Here is a 21,026-nt window from a genome sequence, read left to right on the forward strand (position 1 = left end):
TGACGGCTTCGACAGCTTGTTGTGTAGAACTCTACATCTCTGTGGCAGCCTTAGGGCTGGAAAGGAATATTTGCAGCCTGAAAGTTGCTCGCAGGCTCTGAAACACTCAAGCCAAGCACAGTTCATCTCCCGGTCCTGCCCAGTGTGGCAAGGATGCTGGTGGCACTGGCTGGGCACTGATAAGATGCTTCTGCACTGTCTATGGCGAAGGGGCACCAAGGAAGCCAAGGGCTCACCAGCAGCTTGGCTCCATGGCCGGTTTGCAGGCAGTGCTGCACAGCTTGACACAGGGATGAGGTCTCAGCCCCATAGCCCAATACATCCAAGCCCCTCTCCTCCAGCGCTGCCACAAGAGCAGCCCATAGTCTCTTCCTCTCAACATGACCAAACCCAAAGGGAAATTCCCAATTCCTTCCTCTCAGCAGAACCTGTTTAACCAACCTCCTGTTATCCAGCTCAGCCATGAGCCAAGCCCCAGGCTTGCTCCTCCTGCTCCACTTCCAGCCTTACTGCTTGTGTCCCCTCCATGAACCTCACTCACTCACAGCCAGGAGGGACCTTCCACTTCCAACGGTTTCCTACAACACAATAGGATCCACTAGTAAACTGATAACACCCTTTTCACCTTCTGATAACTCATCATCATGGCTGATGCGACACTGTCACTGCTGTACCATCATGGTAACAACCGGCACATGCTGCTCCTTGTCATGCAGCAACTCTTCAATGGAGAGGGCAAGAAAGTCAGACACTTGTTTAATCTTTGTGTCTGGTGTGGCTACACCAAAGGTCCACCAGTACTTCCTGATCCTTGAAACACCCTCCTCTGAGCTAGTCTATATATCAAAGATACATGGAGACTCTGGACAATACGATAGGATGCTTCTGCCATTTGTACCCTGTAAGGCTCACCTCAGCCTCCAACACAGACAACTGTTGACATCCCTCTGTCACTGCACAAAAGCAGATAGGTCCTCTCCTACCCTAATGACATTATGGTACAGTGTGTACCAAAGCCTTATACACCTGTGGATCTGATGTGCCAGGCTGTCAAATCCATACATTCCATGAAACTTTGTTATCTCTATCTTCTGCCCAGCCAGAGGCAAGGACCCTTTTCTTCTTGTTGCAATACTCACTCTGACTCCCAAGGTGTCAGACCAGAAGTGCCTTCACCAAACTTCAGCCTTTATTCTCTGTCTGGGGGACTGCTGGTTGCTTTCTACAGTCTTGGCAGCAACTGGTGTGGCAGACTTTTTGTTTGGTCCCTTCTTGGCACCTGTCTTCCCCTGCAGTTCTGGTACATTGACTCCAGCTTCAAAGTGAGTGCTCTGTCTCTCTTCCTTGTGTCTGACCTAGCCATTCAGGAAGAACCAGAGGATGCCAGGTGGTGTGCACCTGGTGCTGTTGATTCCCTGGTCCCTAGAGAGGAATTCCAGCTGCTGAGCTTCCCTGCCCTCAATTCCTGACTATCCCCTCCAGCATTCCATTTGAGCACTAGGCATCAGTATGCTTGCCTGTATGCATATCTTGGAGCTTGCTTGGATTAGGGATGGTGTGGTTTCTGCCTCTTGTATAACTTCAAGCACTTCCTCCTTACGTTTCCTTGCCAAAGATCTGGCTTCTTGGTCAGATGCTTCCTCCTCCTCCTCCCTTGCTAACTGATGGTACAGTCCTGTTGACCTCCACTGCCAGTGCTTCTTTACTATTGGGGCAATCACTGTGGTTGAGGTTTTGGTCCCTGTGTCAATCATTAGAGGTAGAAGCCCATTGCAGCTGTGACAGTGCTACACAGGCCCAAACAGGGACAGGACAAGCCACAAAACACTGCTAGGAGTTGCTGTGTCTCACTGGGGTAGTCAAGGCCCTTTTCAATCAAGTGGTGCGCCGAGTCAATGGGATTACATGCCTGTTAAGGTGAAAAATCCCAAGATATAGGAGGTGATAACAGCCCTGTCAGCTCAGCAAACTGTTTACTTTTATACCAGCTTCCAGACACCCAACAAGAAGCCAACAATGCTAGATAATAGGATCAAACTTCTTACATAAGGATACCCTCACAACAGAGCCCTGCTCTGGAGCCCATGCAACAGAGCTGGACACATCAACCCCACTGAGGAAAAGAGAGGTGTAATCCCTTGTCTCTGCAAGGTAGCTCATGCAGCACAGGAACATCCTCACAACAAGGGCCCTATGCCAGTCCAGCAGTGCAGTCACTGCTTTTGTGAACATCTTTCCAAGCACAGCAAAATACACTTATAGGCAGCACAGTAAACATCAAGAACTGAAAGCAGCCATTAAAAGCCCTGCACTCTAATGCACAGTAAAGCAAGCAAGCTTTGTGACTTGCACAGGAGCCTGCTGTTTAACAATTTAACATGCTCAGATCAAAACTGTCATTACCTCAAGCCCAGTGCTTAAAAGTACTGTAAAGTGTTGACCCAAGCCAATGGCCAAACACACACACAGCTTTCACTCACTCCCATCTCTCCTGGGACAAGGGCAAAATAGAAGTAAGGTGAGAAGACTCATGGATTGAGATAATAACAGTCTAATAGGGAAAACGAAAGCCACATATACAAACAAAGCAAGAAGAGGAATTAATTAATTGCTTCCTGCAGCCAGGCAGGTGTCCAACCACTTAGTGGAAAGCAGTGCCATAGCACATGTATATGGTTGCTTGGAAAGAAGAGTGCCATAACCATGACCTTTCCTGCTTTGTCCTCCTTTCTCTGTGCTTCAATTGCTGAACATGCCTTTATACACCATAAAACAAGCCTTTGGTCAGTTTGGATCAGCTGTCCTGGTTGTGTGTCACCCAACCTCTTGCCTACTCCCAGCCCTACTCCCTGGGGCGGGGAAAGGGTGAAAAAGGGCAGAGTGGGAAAGAGAAAGCCTTGACACTGTAAAGCAGTAGCCAAGACATCCCTTTGTTAACAACACTGCCTTAGCCGCAAATCCAAAGCACAGTACCATATGGGTTGCTATAGAGAAAGTTCATTAACTCCATTCCAGCCAGACTCACCCTTTGAGGGAGTGCCCTTCCCTCATTCCCACTGTCTGTAAAGTAAAGGAAGACTTTTCAGATTTTACCCATGATCCATGAGGGAAACAGGAAATACTGAAAGATTGTCACAGATGAGGATACACAACCTAGTTTTTCTCTAGGTGAGTCCCAGCTGCTAAATCAACTCTCTCCACTTCCCACCCAACATTCTTCCCCACTTGAGTGTTAACACTTACAGTTCTATGACGTTCTCCTTTTGCATTTAGATAAGCTTTGATTGCAGCCAAACCTGTGTACTCTCCTTGAGCTCCACTGCAAGAGGAACCCAAACCATGTTACACAAGCATATAAAACAGAAAGTACCAGCTCTCTACTGAAACTTCAAAACTCTCCAGACCTAATCCTTCTCAATGGCTTTAAGCAAGTGTCAGCAAATTAAGAGAAGCACATCCCATAGATTAAATTACAATTGGACAAGCATTAATTAACAGCTCTTGTCTCCTTTGCAAACAGTAGATGAAAAAAATTATTTAATTATATGTGCTTATGCTATGTTAAAACCTTTTGATGACTAAGTTGATCCCCATTTCTGCACCCAACTAGGGACTACATGCTCGACTGTGGGGATGCAAACTAAAGAGTGAAATGCATAGTAAACTGCATACAGTGAAACATAAGAACTCTTTCAGTGACATCTTAGATGTAGAGTAAGTCCTTGCTGCTCATTTTGTATCAAAACTACTAGCAGACATAAACAGGCTGCAGCTCTGCTTTATTTATTTCAGTGAACATGTAGATCCTAGGCATTCTTAGGGCAAACATAGTATTTCCTAGTGTATCAAATACTAGTTTCAACAATTATGTAGTTTTCAGCTTACATAAGTTAGTCCTATTTCAAAGCTTCAATTTTAGCTTACAGGAGGCTATCAGTAACATCACTATTTTAAGCAAGCAGTGGTAGAGAAACCAGCCTTCAAAGAGAAGAAAACGTGCAGGAAAAGGATTAAAGAATAGAAAAGACCAAAACATTAAACTTTAAGATGAGATGAAATAAGGTAATGCAATTTTGAAAAATTAGTTTTGTTTTCATAACCTTTCATTAAAGGCTTCTCTTTGTCAAATTTCATTTTAGAAACTTCTTCCATTTTTGCCTGACACATTTTCTTTGGAGGCAAATTTTTTTAATCATCTTAAGGAGCAAATGTTCTGAATAAAATTCCTACCTGTTTGGTTGGAAGGAGATCTTGTCATAGCCAGTTATCTCACATAGGTCCTTCTCTAAATCCTTGAAAAGCTGCTGATACCCTTGAGCTTGCTCCAGAGGCACAAAAGGGTGGATGTTGGCAAATTCCTTCCATGAAATAGGCTACGAAAGGGGAGGGGGGGGGGGAAATTAGAAACAACCATGTACTATAACAGAGAATCCTGCAGACAACTGTTTTGTTGTTAAACTCTATGCAGGAAGGAAGCTGCCCTGTGCTCTATTAAAAATCAAACATTTCTTGTGGAAGTTCCCAAGACAAGTTCCCAACCTTACTGTGGGACATGCCCTGGTTCAACAGAACGCTTTGGCTGGAACTCAGGGGGAAAAAGGAGAGTTTATGACCTTTGGAAGAAGGGACAGGCAACTCACGAGGACTACAAGGATGTTGTGAAGTTATGCAGGACGAAATTAGAAGGGCCAAAGCCAAACTAGAACTTAATCTGGCTACCACCATTGAAGACAATGAAAACGTTTATGTAAGTACATTAGCAACAAAGTAGGGCTAATGACAGTTTCTATTCTTTTTTTGGATGTCAGGGAACCATAGTGCCTTCTTTGCCTCAGTCTTTAATAACAAGTTAATAGTAAGACCACTTCTCCAGGAACCCAGATCCCTGAGCTGTAAAACAGTGATGTGAAGCAGACTGAAACCCTCATAATCCAAGGGGAAGTGGACAGTGACCTGCTATGCTCCTTAGACACAGATCTATAGGGCTGGATGGGATCAACCCAAGAGTACAGAGGGAGCTGGCAGAAGTGCTCACCAAGCCGTTTTCTACCGTTCATCAGCAGTCCTGGCTAACAGGGAGGTCCCATTTGACTGGAAGTGAGCAAATGTAATACCCAGCTGCAAGAAGGGCCAGAAGGAGGATCTGGGGAACTACAGACATGTCAGCCTGCCCAGGGTGCCAGGGAAGGTTATGGAGCAGATCAGCTTGCATGCCATCATGCAGCACATACGGAACAACCAGGTGACAGGCTCAGTCAGCATGGGTTTATGAAAGGCAGATCCTGCATGGGTAACCTGATCTGCTTCTGTGAAAAAGTGACTTAGGGGTGTTGGTCAAGAGATGGCTGAACACGAGCCAGCTTGTGCCCAGGCAGCCAAAAAGCTACCAGCATCCTGGCCCGTATCAGCAACAGTGTGGCCAGCAGGGTGATCATCCCCTGTACTGGGCAGTGGTGAGGCTGCACCTTCAAACCTGTGCTCAGTTCTGGGCCTCTTGCTACAAGAGAGACATTGAGGTGCTGGAGCATGTCCAGAGAGGGACAGTGAAGCTGGTGAAGGACCTGGAGCACAAGTCTGATGAGGAACAGCTGAGGGAAGGGGGGTGTTAAGTCTGGAGGAGAGAAGGAGAGGCCTTATTGCTCTCTACAACTGCCTGAAAGGAAGTTGTAGTGAGGTGGGTGCTGGTCTCTTCTCCTAAGTAACAAGAAAAAGGACAAGAGGAAATGGCTTCAAGTTGCACCAGAGGAGGTTTAGATTGGGTATTAGGAAAAACGACTTCACTGAAAGGGTTATCAAACACTGAAACAGGCTGCCCAGGGAAGTGTTTGAGTCACCATCCATGGAGGTATTTAAAAGACGTGTGGATGTGGCTCTTGGGGACCTTGTTTAGAGTTGGACTTGGCAGTGCTAAGTTAATGGTTGGACTCAAAGATTTTAAAGGTCCTTTCTAACCTAAACAATTCTATGATTCTGTGATTTCTAGTAATATTTTTTTAACATTCGGAAGATGCTTAAAAATCCTGTTTCTCCTTCTGTCACCTATTCTTATGCAGAGCTATAGGATCACATGGCAAACAGACAGGAGTCATGGAAGAGCACAGAACACTCAGTTTGTTTCACACAGTTTTGTTGCTATCCATTTTATTTAGAAGGGAATGTACAAGACTGAAAACAGGGAGCAGAGAGAAAATGTAGAGAAGGCAGTGAGAGAGACAAAGGAAACCTAGTGAAAGATAAAAACTGAGAAGCTAATCAAGACACAGCAGAGGAAGCTCATTCAGAATCAGAAAGTCATTTACTACCAAACAGCCTGGCTAAGGCTCTCCTTCATTTGCTGTCAGCAAGAAAAATGAAGATACCCAGGGACTCCAGCTCCTCATCTGGGGAAAAGGAGTGCTGTCCTAAGAAACAGCACACTGGCAAAGAAGCATGAATTGCCAGTTCCAGCTGACCCTCACTTCTTCTTCTGGGGAGTTTACAGATTTTACTTTGCAAGGTTTGTGAAGCAGATAGCAGTTAGGTACTGCAGTACTGCATGTGGGAACAGGGCTATGCTACCTACTTCCAAAAATTATATTTTTTTCAAAATGGAGACTTCAAAGCCATTCACTCTCCTCCTGTACTTGCACTCCTACTGTGCTTTTCAGAGCTTTTTTCCTAGCAGAAAAAGGACCTGATGACTTCAGCTACTCCTGAAACTGCCTCCTCAGCTAGAGTACTAGACCAAAACCTGCTTTTACTTCTGTACAGTGACACTGGCTAGATAGTTCGCTCATGTGGGTCTCAAGTAAGAGTATCGTTGCAACTTACTGTGAGTTCAGCTGAACTATTGAGCTTCATTGTGCAGGATCCCTAGAAATACAAAGAAATTTTTCAGTATTTATCAAAATACATAAATATGTGAGTAACTAATTTTTAATCTTTTTGGTAAATACCTACCAAAGGAATCATGCTGTGAACAAGGGAAATATCTTTGTTTTCTAATCTTTTCATGTATCGCACAATATTTGTCTCAGAGTGATAGCTGGAGAACACAAAATGTGGTGTTAAGGGAAGCAGATTAGCTATACCAGATAGTTGATCTCTGCTCTAGCATAGGAATTCCGTAAAAAAGAAATTAAGACAGAGGATAACTTTTAATGTATATGAGGCATTTCTTCCCAAATTGGTACTTTATGCTTGCTACTAGAAATGTGGATGAAAAATGGCCATTATCATTTGCTCGAAAAGGTATCATCAGTAAATATGGACTGTAAGGACTCTAGGAAGCCTGCTGATACTATGTTCTAAAATAATAGCTTGTACAATGTATCAAATTAAGTAAAAAATATAACCCCCATGTGACGATGAGTACTGCTTTGCTCATTTAAAACGAATTGCTACTAAATAGATTATTTTAATGAGTGACTGTATGAATACAGCCACGAAATCGTCCTCAATTAACTCCAGTTGAAAAGTCTGACTCATTTTCGTAAAGAGATACTTTCAGATTCCATTAAAATATCAGATATGCAGCAATTTCACAAACCTGTTGAAAACCTGATGTGTCAGGAACTTAGAAGTTCTCTTAAATGGGGTGCTAAGAATGCCTTTGGTTTCCTCGCCCATACCCTCAGCAACCAGCTCCTTTGACACAAAGAAACATGGAGTCAAGTACTTATAGAATCATAGAATAGTTAGGATTGGAAAGGACCTCAAGATCATCTAGTTCCAACCCCCCTGACATGGGCAGGGATACCTCACACTAAACCATATCACCCAAGGCTTCATCCAACCTGTTCTTGAACACTGTGAGGGATGGAGCATTCACAACCTCCATGGGTAACCCATTCCAGTACCTCATCACCCTAACAGGAAAGAACTTCTTCCTTAGATCCAATCTAAACCTCTGCTGTCTAAGCTTCAATCTGTCACCCCTTGTCCTGTCACTACAGTCCCTAACGAAGAGTCCATCCCCAGCATCCCTGTAGGCCCCCTTCAGATACCAGAAAGCTGCTATGAGGTCTCCATGCAGCCTTCTCTTCTCCAGGCTGAACAGGCCCAACTTTCTCAGCCTGTCTTCATATGGGAGGTGCTGCTGTCCCCTGATCATCCTTGTGGCCCTCTTCTGGACTTGTTCTAACAGTTCCATGTCCTTTTTATGTTGAGGACACCAGAACTGAACACAATACTCCAAGTGAGGTCTCACGAGAGCAGAGTAGAGGGGCAGGATCACCTCCTTTGACCTGCTGGTCACGCTCCTTTTGATGCAGCCCAGGATATGGTTGGCTTTCTGGGCTGCAAGCGCACACTGAAGCTGGCTCATGTTCATTTCCTCATCGACCAACACCCCCAAGTCCTTCTCTGCAGGGCTGCTCTGAATCTCTTCTCTGCCCAACCTGTAGCTGTGCCTGGGATTGCTCCCACCCAGGTGTAGGACCTTGCACTTGGCATGGTTAAACTTCATGAGGTTGGCATCATACCACCTCACAAGTGTGTCAAGGTCCCTCTGAATGGCATTCCTTCCCTCCAGTGTATCAACAGAACCACACAGCTTGGTGTCATTGACAAACTTGCTGAGGGCACACTCAATTCCATTGTCCATGTCAGCGACAGATATTAAACAAGACCGGTCCCAACACCGATCTCTGAGGGACACCACTCGTTACTGGTCTCCAGCTGGACATTGAACCATTGACCACAACTCTTTGCGTGCGACCATCCAGCCAGTTCTTTATCCACCGAGTGGTCCACCTATCAAATTGATGTCTCTCAAATTTAGAGACAAGGATGTCATGTGGGACATGGAAATTCCTTGTTTTGCAGTCAGTTGCCATCAGAACCAGCTTATACTACCACCTAACCCCCAGATTTAACCAGCTGCTTAGGTAAAAAACCTTCACTTTATTAGTATACACACCTGTATATACCTAGCATGATGATAACAGCATTATATTAAAACTGGGTACAGATGTCTTAGTAGTCCTCACTTTGGTAGTATTGCTGTTAATTACTAATGACATGCAACAAAAATTCCACTAGGAAAGAGATAACTGACCACCATGTCCTAACCCCCACAAGAAAAGTAACAGCTTAAATGGAAGGTGTCCAATCTGACAGAAAGGACTGCATCACAATAAGAAAATGACATTACTTTCTTACATAAATCATGATTTTATGCTGTCTCTTTCTTTAGACATCTGAAATTCTCTGTATTTAACAAATGGCCATCATCTAGACACCCACCGTGCCAAGAGCAGTTTTGCTTTTTGCTACATGTCTGAAGCATTCAGAAAATTAGGTCTGTGTGACCTAGTATTTACTTACAGCTGAAGACTCGCAACCAAAAATCCATAATATATCATCCAGGTCTTTTTCATTTACAGTTTCATCCAGTGATACTCCAAGCTATGGATAAAAGCAACAATAATTACCAAGAATTTTTAATTCCAGACACAGTATATTTGTTCTGGTTGAGAGAAATTACTCCAGAAACACGGGGGGGGGGGGGGGGGGGAAATGGAAAAAAAGGAAAATATCTACCTATCCAACAATATGTAAATGTCACTTTGTTTTATGCAACAGATACATAAACTAATTTTATTTACATACAATTTTCCAGTTCCTACCTTTCCCCTGCTAAACCATCCAAGCCAGATATCTCACAAGCTTCAAGACTTGTGACCTCACTTCTAACTTTTATATTTACATTTAACAGTAAAATCACCCATTTTTTTAGACATGTTAGATCTTGCCAAAAGTCCTGAGTGCCTACCAAAATGTGATTTACGTTTCAATCTGTCTTTGAACTCTGCCACAGGACTGGATTTCTGGAGGTCATCTTCATTTCATCCCTAAATTTTAGAGTCCCTCTGTTCTAGCTCTTAGTGCCATATTTAACATGAAACAATTACAGAACCTTTTAAATAAGCATGAAATAAAATAAAAATACAATAATTATTGCTGGAAATTCAGTACGTCACTGAACTTCTTCATTCTCTAAGTGATCTTTATAACTGACTGACATATCTGAGCAAATTACAAGAAATTTTAAATAACATTGTTCTGTTTAGCACATGTAATCACCAGAAACTTAATGCAGAAAAAGTAATACTACAAAATTTCTGAAAGATTTTGGGAGCTGCTTACTCTGCCATCACTGTAAATCCGAAAATTTATCTTTCTCAGACCTGCCCTCTCCAAAACCTCTTTGACTGGGCATCCACACGTGATCATCAAGGTATCAAAGAACAGATCATGATGCAGTTTATGACCAGCTCGCCTGAGACCTATAAAAACAGGAAGTTAATTCTATTACCTGCATACTGTATTGCTTAAATAGGACTTGCATATCAACACTATCAATCTCATAAGTAAATGCTTTTACATAATAAACCAAAATATTCTCCTTGTGCACAGAGCATCAAAATCACCAGATTTTTTTTGAAGTATCACTGTGTGTGCAAAGAATCTAAATCACGTTCAGACCTAATTAATAATGCAGATTGAATCCAGTGAAGATCCTTTTTATACATCACATTTGTAATATATATAGTAGCAGAATTAGTATATAAATACAATAAGGACAAAATCACAAGTCTGTAAAAAAAAAAAATTATGTAAATGGATATTAACCATTATGGAGCTTGCATAGGAAAGTTTAGAGTCCAAGTGTTTTTCACAGCAGCAAAAGTTTTTCCAGTTAAGCTGGCAAACAAAGCATGGATAATTGTGGCAATCATTCCTCAACTCCTGTATTCTGGTTCTGTGTAATTCCTTCTAACAGCACTGATAGTCATGCCAGCAAGAAGAACTATCAGACCACATAGTCCAGTTGCAATCATGATTTTCTGCTACAGGTTCTGTGTTTTTGTCAGTTATCAAACTTTGGAATTTCAGTGTTTGTAGCAGGTATGATACTCCACCCAAACCTAATGAAATGTTCCTATTTCTTTATCTAACTTACTGCTTATTTTTGCTATGATATCAATACTCTATGCAGATTTCTGTGTGTAAACTAGGATGGCCCAGTAAGCAAAGTACAGAGCTTGCAGCTGGAAAACTGCACTGAAGCTTATCATCTAAAGATTGCCTTAATCTGTTAGTTTCTCAAGGAAACAGAAGTAATGCTTGCAAGCTTATATCACATAGATACCTAATTCTTGGACATCATTACCAGAAGTACACAAAAATATTAGCTGTGAATTTTGTTTTAAAAAGTTCTCTCTAGTGTTCCGAGAATACACATTAGCTGACAAAAAGAAACTTGTAAGAAAAGGTAGTATTGAAAAATGTATAAGGATTTAAGAAGAGTTTCTGCTAACAGTACTCACCTTCAGCCAAGATTAGAGTAGCATTGTGTACCCGCATTGCAATATGCCTTAAGCCATCAGACCCATGGTATACACCAAACATGGCTGCCATGTTAGCCAGAAGAGCCTACCATCCAAATACAATTTAGAACATTGTTATTATTATTATTATTGTTACTGTCATGATTATAAAAGATTGCTTCATGTTAATTTACTGGAAATTTTCTTTAGCACCCAGGGATAGCCACATATTCTTAATTAATGTTATACTTGATTAAGTGTGGCCAAGCTAAAAGGCAGGAAAGCCAAAATACTTTCATGAAACTCTAAGCACTGATTCTAAACTCAATGCCATTTGAAATGCAACTGTGTCAGCAATTAACATGAATTTAAATTCAACCACTCTAACAAAGACATGTGAAGACTCTCAAGTAAAGGCAGTCTCGTAGGAAAATCATTGTTTAGAATTAGTATTTAATACTTATGGAATAGCTAGTGAATACTAAATAACTAAGCTCATGTTAATATTAATAATCCCTCCTCAAAATCTGGCACAACAGTAAACTCATGAGCATTGACAGAAAAAATTATTAACTTGTCTGGCTGAAGGTCTATAGAGGCGTGCTGAAGATAGCTGTTTTGGATAATTACTTAACCATGGTATTTTCGTGCGAAGATAGCTTTCTGGTGATGTTATATTTTTGCATCAAATCCCATAGATATAAATATCAGTTATGACAATTTGAAGAAGTAGGCTTAGAATTTAAGAATTGATTTTTTTTTTTTCATTCCTTGAGTGGGCAATTTCAGGTCATTATAATTCTCCTCCATTTTACTAAGAAATCTGTCTCATTCATAACAAACACAGCACTGCTCAGTAGTGTTCAACCTGTGAGACAGGTAGGCTCAGGACACTGCACAAATTCAGGGCTAAAGTCTTTATTAAAGGAAACAGACACTAATACCCTATTTTTCAATCAGGGTTCCACTTCTTAAAGGACTCAAATGCACAAAGAGCAGATGTCGTGGTTTAAATCAAGTCCACACACAGCTCGTTCATTCACTCCCCCCCTTTGCTCCTCCAACTCCCAGAGAGTTAGGAAGGAGAATCCAAAGAATGTAGCCCCCACGGATTCAGATAAGCACAGTTTAATAGCTAAGGCACAACACAAATCACTACTGCCATTACTACTACAAATAATAATGATAAAGCCAATAACAAGTGAAGAGAATACAACGCCTCACCAGCCACCGATCCATAACTCACCCCACCCTGCCCGACCGAGCACCGACCGATACCTCCTCCATCCCCCCAGACCTCCAGCCCTTCTGGGTCTCTCCCAGTTACATCCTGGGCATGACGTGCTATGGTATGGAATACCTCTTTGGCTAGCCTGGGTCAGATGTCCTGCCTCTCCTTCCTCCCGGCCTCCCCTCCTCCCTGGCAGAGCATGAGCTCAGAAAAAGGCCTTTGAACAAACCAAACACCCGAGCAGTAACTCAAAACATGCTCGGTATCAAGCAACTGTTCCCAGCCCAGAAGTCAAACCACAGCACAACACCAGCTACAAGGAGAAAAAATGACTGCTCCAGCTCAAACCAGGACAGCAGAATTTGTCAGTGTTCTTGATTTTTCTAGGAAAAACTTCCAAAAGTAAAGCTAACGCAAATTACAGTGATGTTAGGACTATAATCTTATGGTTTAACTTGACACTTCTACCACTGAAAACAAAGCATGACGCATTACCTGTGCTGTGCAGATGTTGCTGGTAGCTTTATCCCTCCTGATATGCTGCTCTCGTGTTTGCAAAGCAAGTCGGTACACTTCCTTTCCATTTGCATCTCTAAGTCACAAGTAAAAATGTTGCTTCTGTTACTTTAAAATTCCAGTAATTTAAGACATTAGACTCTATACATGCTAACCTGAAACTAGCTGTCTATCCTTAGAGACTGGAGAGAGCAAATCCTAAATCAGGACAGCTGTGTTATCAGAGAGTGAGACTAAAGCCTCTAGACTTGAATTCAGATTATGGCTGGTAAATGCATCTGGTTCAGTAGAACACACAGTGAGTTTTCTAAGCATGCAACACCAAAAGTTGATATTTGCCTTAAAATGCCGCAGACTATTGCAACCGTTTTAACTGCATAGTTATCCAGAACTTAATTTGAACAAGCACTGAAAAGGCAGCATCTTTTCTAATGGTATCAAGTAAGAGCATGGTGAATTTGTACACAAAAATAACCCGTCCAGCAAGGTTGTATAAGATAACTGAAAGGGCTCTGGCCAATCCATGCATCAAACCAGGTCCTTTTGTTGGGTTTCTAGCATGTTAAAATATGCACATAAACATGTATATGTATATATATATATATATGTGCATATGTCACATTGTGTTTCATTTTGATTTCCCCCTAAGACAGTAAAGGTGAAGGGAGCCCTTACCTTGTAACACCCACCATTCTGCCTGGCATCATTCTCACTAGATTTTCCTTGACAGCAAAGAATGCCGCATGAGGTCCCCCATAGCAAAGCGGCACACCAAACCTCTGAGAGTTACCCAGGACAACATCCACCCCAAACTCTCCAGGAGGCTTCAGAATACAGAGAGCTAGAAGATCTGTAGCACAGCAGGTGAGAGCCTGGGAACAGAAGTACACAAAGCAGTTAGCCTCTTTTCTGAAGGTATGGTGTTTGCATGGCAGCTAATTTTGAACAGGATATGGCTTCAAAGAGTTCCATATCACCAGCACAGAGCTGAAGTGCTATGGTTGTAATGGTTATCAACTGTGTGGAACTGAAGAGTAATACTTTAGACAGTATCTCACATAACTGTTTCTATGAATATGGCTGTTTGATACATCAGATTGAAATCTGTGAGACCAATAAAAGCTATTTTACCCCATTATGATGAGCTCTTTCAACAAGTTCAGAGAAGTCTTCCACCTTCCCTTCAGTGTCTGGATACTGAAACAATACTCCACTAACATCCTTTCCACTGAAATCCATTTCATGGGGTAATTTGAGCTCAGTAATAACACCTGTGTAACTGGAAAACAAAAACATGCAGAAGACAACATGTTCAAACAACTTCCTACCTTGGAGTGATACTTAATATGACTTTTTCGTGGACTTACGTACAATTTTTTCTTTAGCATACAAAGAGCTGAACCTGCTTTGCAGCACTAAGCACTGAGAAATTTTCATGTCATAGTATATAGTACTAAAGAACAATTGCATTTGGTATCATGAGAAATATGGAGCAAAGCAGAGCAGAGGATGCATAAGCTACTGGCTATCAACATTTCAGTGCTCTAGCATGTTTAGCTTTGAAAATCAAGTAATATTTTTAGAAGATGGTTACTTTAATCTGTAAACTTAAATTGGATTAAGCTTTCATTAAAAGAGAAATTTTGCTATCTAGGGTAACTGATTTCCTAGTTAAAAAATTACAAGACTGAATTCAATAATCAAATATTTTCTTTTGATCACATGTTTAGTCTCTTTTAAAATATCTTTACATCTTTGCAGTTGCATTTGAATGTAAAAGTAGAACAAACACCAAATTTTGACAGATTTTTCACTTCTGTTTTGCAAAGAAAACAGAACTCTACATTCTAAAAATATTAGGTGTATAGTAAAGAGGCACAGATGACAAAAGATTTCATGTAAGTGAAGATATACAGTGGAAAATGGAGAAAACATTACTTTGCTCTAGTTTGGACCACTGCTATGGTTTGAGGGTGGCATCGGGTATCTACATAGAACTTCCTTCTTTTGTTGTGCCTGTTAAAAAGGGGGGAAAAAAAGTGTTACATACCAAAAATTTATTGTTTTGTGTGGAAATAAAGTTAATTCATTTTCTAAAAGTGAGTTTTCGTAAGTTAAGAGACAGTTGTTAATAGTAGCTATCATAACCAAATTACATGTATGATTGAATGAAGTTTCTGGTCCATTTAAAATAGTAAGTTTCATTTCAGACACTGAAATGAGATTTGTTATGTGACGAAAATGAACAGACTATGAAACAGAACAAAGAGCCAGCTTATGAAGCCTGTAGGAATGCCTCCACATACACATCCTCATTTAAAGGAATATGACTGTGATTTTCAGTGTTGCCCTGGATGATGAAACGTGAGCCATCAAAGTTTCAAGATGGAAACTAAGACAATTGCCTAGTTTTGTCTGGTAAACATGATTTTATGTCAGACTGATGCTTTGGACAACTGAATAGTTACAACATAGTCTCTGCTGAGCAAACTCCTTCCTGATATACATCCTAAAGTGACCTTCAATCATATCTCAGCTTTCACCTGATTTTCAGATCTTCTTCATATGCTGCTGCAATACAGATCCCTGATAGTAAATTTGGATATAACAGGAGCAGCTTCTAAGCTAACTTGCTTTTAGCAACTTACGACTGACATACCTCGTCAGTTTTTAAAGGTCCTTTTAACCACTGATGGGAAAAACAATTCACATCTTCAGTGTTTATGGACACAGAAGATTCATTCCACAAACCATTAGGTTATGCTCCTCTGCACCCCCACAGCGAGGCAATGGCAGATGGGGACCCAAATAACCCCCTGCTCCTGCAGCTGCCCGGTCTATCACGGGAGAGACATCAACTGACAAAGACCCATCCCCACAAGCATAGGGAAGAACAGAGGCCCCAAGGCAGGTTTGAACTCTAATTAATTAATCCAAACAGACACACTTTCTAGGCATCTCCCTGGGGGAAAGACATTATAGGATGCAGGAGAAATGTGTTTTGGAATTACAAGGCCTTATTATGAGACGTTCAGGGGAATAGAGATACAGTGAGGAACAAGTCTAGGAAAACAGAGGGGGTAAACAGACACAGTCATATATAAATAGTTGCTGCACTTGCACCCATCTGGTGCAGTCTGTCCTCTCTTGTTAAATTCCTTTCTGATTTTTGTCATGGGTGAGGGGACTCTGCATTCTGTGAGTGAGTGTGGGTGTATATGGCTGTCTGGGTGCCAGCAACTGGAGTCAGACCACAGAAGATCCATGATCTGGGTGCAGCACTGGGGTAACTGGAGTGAGTAGCTGTTGGTGCCAGCAACTGGAGCAGCACCTCTACCACAGGGGCCCGTGTGTGTGGTGGTGGCAGCTGAGGCAGGTGTGGGTATCAGCAGCTGGGCTGGTCCCACAGGCAGAATAACTACATTCTCTCCAGTAGGTCCATGTGTCTTGAGCAGCAAAACCCAGACCTGGACACAGTACTCCAGATGTGGCCTCACCAGTGCGGAGGTGAGGACAAGGATCACCTCCCTTGATCTGCTGGCAACACTCCTAATGCAGTCCAAGGTAACATTCACCACCTTTTCCACCAAAGCACATTGCTGGCTTATGTTTGACTTGGTGTTCCTGAAGACCCCCAAAAGGCCTTTTCTGCAAAGCTGCTTCGCAGCCTGCCAACCCTCAGCATGTACCCCATATACCTGAGGTTACTCCTCCCCAGATGCAGGACTTTGCACTTTGAGCTTCACGAGGCTCCTGTTCCTCCATTTTGCCAGCCTGTCAAGGCCCCTCTGGATGTCAGCACAACTCTCTGGTGTATTAGTTGCTTCTCACAGTCTTGCATTATCAGCAAGCCTACTGTGGATACTCTTCCCTATTATCAAGATCATTACTTGGACCCAGTGCTGCTCCCAGGATACACCACTAATAACTGGCCTCCAGCTACACTTGATGTCACTGAGCACCACCCTCTACACCCAGCCATTCAGACAGTTTTCAACGCACTTCTCTCTCGCCTCATCCAGCCCATACTTCTTCAGCTGCTCTGTAAGGAGTTAAGGGACACCAACAGGGTAGGTAATATCCACTGCTCTCCCACCATCTACCCAGCCAGCTGTTTAATTGTATGAAATTAGTAGGATAGTCACACATAGCATAACTTCCCCTGTGTGAATCCATGCTGGTGACTCCTGATCCCCTTCTTGTCCTTCATGTGTGCCTAGAAATGGTTTCCAGGACCAGCAGTTTTTCTATTAACTCAGAGGGATTGAAGTGAGGTTATGTGGCTGATAGGTCCCTGCACACTCCTACTTTCTTGATGACAGAATTGATGTTTGCTTTCCTCCAGTACTGAGGCACAACTCCCACTCTCCATGACCATTCAGAGACAACAGTGGCCTCAGAATGACATCAGGCAGCTCCCTCAGCATGCAGGGGTGCAGCATGTCAGCACCCACAGCATTGTGTGTGTCCAGTTTGCTTAAATATTCTCTAGCCTGACCTTATTCTATGAGGAGTAAGTCTTCCTTGCTCTAGACTTACCCCTGATCTCTAGGTCCCTAGGTTTCTTAAAACCTTAGATGTCTGAGTTAAACATTCACATCAGCACTGGGAAGTTCTTTTAGGCTTAACAACATGGGCTATAGTTCTTCAGTGATCTGCTCACGCTGAAAAGGCTACATTCCACTTCAATCCACTCACCTATCTACGCCTACACTGAAGTCTGAAATTCCTCCCTGCTGTAATTTAACCACACATTTAAACAGTACCTGTGACATAATTGCATGGCTTCTGCAGCAGCTGTCCCCTCATCCAGCAAAGATGCATTAGCTACATTCATTCCTGTGATGTCGCACACCATAGTCTGGTAATTTAGCAGACTCTCCAGCCTGCCCTGGGAGACCTCAGGTTGGTAAGGAGTATACTGGGTAACCCTGTAAGAAAAGAAGTCTGAGTTTGGTCTAGGAAGATAATGTGTAACAGAATTATGGTGATATGTAAGTGAACTGTGTCATAAGAAAAATAGATTATAAAACATAATTCAGTAACACGGAAGTTTGTTATAAAATGGTTATTTTTAGATGGATGTAATTTTTTACTGGCCTGGAACCCTGAGAATATTTTTTCTTCTGGTATTGAGTTGGCTTTTTACAGGAGAAATCTATTTTTCCGTTTTGAGAAATTACTTTTTAAACAAAGGCATGAGTGCATCTTGGTGGGGGGGAGAGGGCAAGTGGGTGCTGAGTGTGGGAGAGTAGAGTCATGTCGCATGAGAATACTTAGTACAATCATATCTAGGTATTGCCATTATTTTTCAATACTGCTTCTGAAGCCTTTTACTTGCCAAGTTTTCTCAGCTGTTATGTGAGGAAAGGCACTTGGCATTTCACAGGATCAGGCTCAGAAATATACAGCTTCTTGTGAAATGAGAGTTCCCTCATGTGTTAGTGAAGGGAAGTGAAGCTGGTGTGAGTCTTATCTCTTGTCATTTGCAGGACAAAACAGTAGAGGCAATATAAGCAATTCCTTTAAAAAAGCAGCATTCTAGGGGAAACAATTAATTGTGACAGTCCAGAAATACAAACCAGCAGGGATGCAGGGATGAAAGGCAAGAACAGAGATCAGAGTCTCCTCTCCCTGCTGGAAATTTGTGTACGGGATTTAATGGTGGTTAAGGACAGAGTTTACACAAGTTTCATCTCAGAGCAGCAGCCGGAAACAAGTGGTAAGTGGGAACACTCATGGCCTTTGTTTTCTAGCAATAGAAGAAAATAACAGTTGGTTTCCTGAAAGGGCAGTAGCAAGCTCTAGACTTTTGAAAAATGCTTATGGATGAATGTATAGTCTTTAAAGAGAGACTGAAGTATTCGGAAGCTCAACACATGTTAAGTCAATAAATGAGCAGCAAGGATTTTTTAAGAACAAGTTGCAGAACCTGTGGTATAAAGTGAGATAAGAGGAGCAATAAGATAGTAATGCAAAAGAGAAAGAACGATAAAAGTCTTGGAGAATGGAAGAGCTAGAAAGAAGAACATAAGAAGTGACCTCATTGTGTAACATGATGATAATGAATTTACTGTCAATTCAAATGATATGCTTACTCAAATTTCTCAGGTTTACTATTCAGTACAGAGACAGAAGGCAATAACTTTATATTAAATAAGGTAAATATTGATGATTTTCCCAGATATTGAAGGTTTTTCCTGCTTCTTAGCCAAGTCTAACACTAAACTACTTATCCTCATATTCTTGACTGCATAGTTCACAAATGAGACCATATCCTGGGCTGCATGCGATGTTGCTCACCTGAAAAGTAACCTTTTTTTTTTTTTTTTCTAGGAATAAAATTAACTCTATCCCAGCCAAAACCAGGACACATGCAAAAATTCCGGAAACTCCATTATCAAGCAATATTCAATGAACTAGTTCTTGATGAGTATTTGTAGGTGTACAGTCAATAATACCTATGACTAAGCCTAATTTATTTCTTAATACAAAACAGGTGGGTTTTTTTCAGAAGTAAAACTGAAGTTTTAGCAAACAAAATCTGTCTTCCTCAGCGATTTTTGCTATACTTTGACTGAAACTCTTGAATGTTAATGTATTCATAATCAACACAATATTTTTGTCTTGTTGTAAATTACGTTTTGCAGTTTTAGACATCTGCAAGACTCATCTCCTGCAATGGCAGAGCTAGAATTGACTTGGATTTTCAGTTATACAGTGTTCTTTTTGAGACCTGACAATTAATAAGATGAAATTAACCTAAAGTAGGACAGACTGCAAGCAGAACTTAAAATGAGTGTACACAAGCCAGAAAAAAAATTCATACATCTGACAACACTGGAAAACTGTTAAGGCCAAAATGGAAACAAAACATAAGAAAAAAAAGGTGCATTTAATTTAAATACGCACATATATAAATAGTGCAGTGTAGAAAGATACTAGAGTAAAGCTGTGTAATGAGGGCCATCCAACTGCAAGCAGCTCCATCTAGCCTGTGAAATTCCCAAACGACATACTGTATGTAGAGTTCCAGATGCATCACTTGGCAATTTATGCACCTTTGAAGAGCAGTTATAAGTGTTTTCCTAAAATAGGAGCTTACCCATGGGTTTGACAAAGCTGAATAGTCTTATGACAGGGCATGAAGACATGCCAGTTTCAACTCAAAGCATAAACACTGAATTTACTGCCAATTTGGCATGCTTTACAGCTGCTAGTACAGCTTTCTGTACCCATTCTGTATCCATGTAGAAACCAGCTGCATAATGTTTATATCAGCTTTTTGCATACTGTGCATAATTTTCAGAACATGGGATAAGAGCTGGTTGCTACTAAGTTTAACAAGTTATAATACCTGTGTAAAGATTGCAGGTGTCCTTGGCACAAGTACTTTGTTCTTACATATTTAATGTCTGGGGCAAAGGAATCAAGTGAGCTGTACTTTGGAGACCTCCACATCATTCTCTGCTGTATGGTATTAGTGTGACTTCAAAGGCTGCCTTGATTTTTAAGGCCTGATAGTTATTTTTATCCATTTAAGCCCCCAAACTAAATACTGCTTGGACATACATGTTAATAAGACGACTATATGTAAGCTGATTTTTGAAACCCCAACTCTTCACATCTTCATTTATACTGTCAGGGCACAGAATTAATTTGGTATGCTAGAAGGAAAAGAGTTCAGCACACTGGAAGTGAAAATAAATTAATGAATATGTTAATATGCGGCACAGCAGAATAAGGACTATGCATCCGTTCCAGCAGACAGATGACAGGTATTCATACACTTCAGGACTCTCTGCTGAAGATCACATAATTGGTGGTATGCCCCGAAATAAATTCTTCTGCAGCATCTTAGAGTTGGTATGTTCTAATGATAAAGCAAGTTACACATTGGCCTGCTATTTATTTCTTTGGGAAAACCAGGCTGGTATTTTTTCTAATATCAGCTAAGTGGTGTATGA

General features: G+C 41.5%; 1 protein-coding gene across 1 annotated transcript in view; it reads right to left on the reverse strand.

The window, feature by feature from the left end:
* GLDC (glycine decarboxylase) overlaps window positions 1–21,026 on the reverse strand; it is a 42,606-nt gene that overhangs the window by 11,029 nt on the left and 10,551 nt on the right. Inside the window, exons 4-17 of the mRNA XM_034072717.1 lie at window positions 17,826–17,990; window positions 15,018–15,075; window positions 14,874–14,875; window positions 14,191–14,338; window positions 13,735–13,931; window positions 13,039–13,135; window positions 11,313–11,418; window positions 10,129–10,268; window positions 9,307–9,387; window positions 7,529–7,626; window positions 6,940–7,024; window positions 6,811–6,852; window positions 4,231–4,373; window positions 3,244–3,319 (exon numbers count right to left, since the gene is read on the reverse strand). Of these exons, the coding sequence (XP_033928608.1) occupies window positions 3,244–3,319; window positions 4,231–4,373; window positions 6,811–6,852; window positions 6,940–7,024; window positions 7,529–7,626; window positions 9,307–9,387; window positions 10,129–10,268; window positions 11,313–11,418; window positions 13,039–13,135; window positions 13,735–13,931; window positions 14,191–14,338; window positions 14,874–14,875; window positions 15,018–15,075; window positions 17,826–17,990 (1,438 nt within the window). The remainder of the gene's footprint in view (window positions 1–3,243; window positions 3,320–4,230; window positions 4,374–6,810; window positions 6,853–6,939; window positions 7,025–7,528; window positions 7,627–9,306; window positions 9,388–10,128; window positions 10,269–11,312; window positions 11,419–13,038; window positions 13,136–13,734; window positions 13,932–14,190; window positions 14,339–14,873; window positions 14,876–15,017; window positions 15,076–17,825; window positions 17,991–21,026) is intronic.

The sequence above is a fragment of the Melopsittacus undulatus genome, chromosome Z (genome assembly GCF_012275295.1).
Source record: "Melopsittacus undulatus isolate bMelUnd1 chromosome Z, bMelUnd1.mat.Z, whole genome shotgun sequence".
Lineage (NCBI taxonomy): Eukaryota > Metazoa > Chordata > Aves > Psittaciformes > Psittaculidae > Melopsittacus > Melopsittacus undulatus.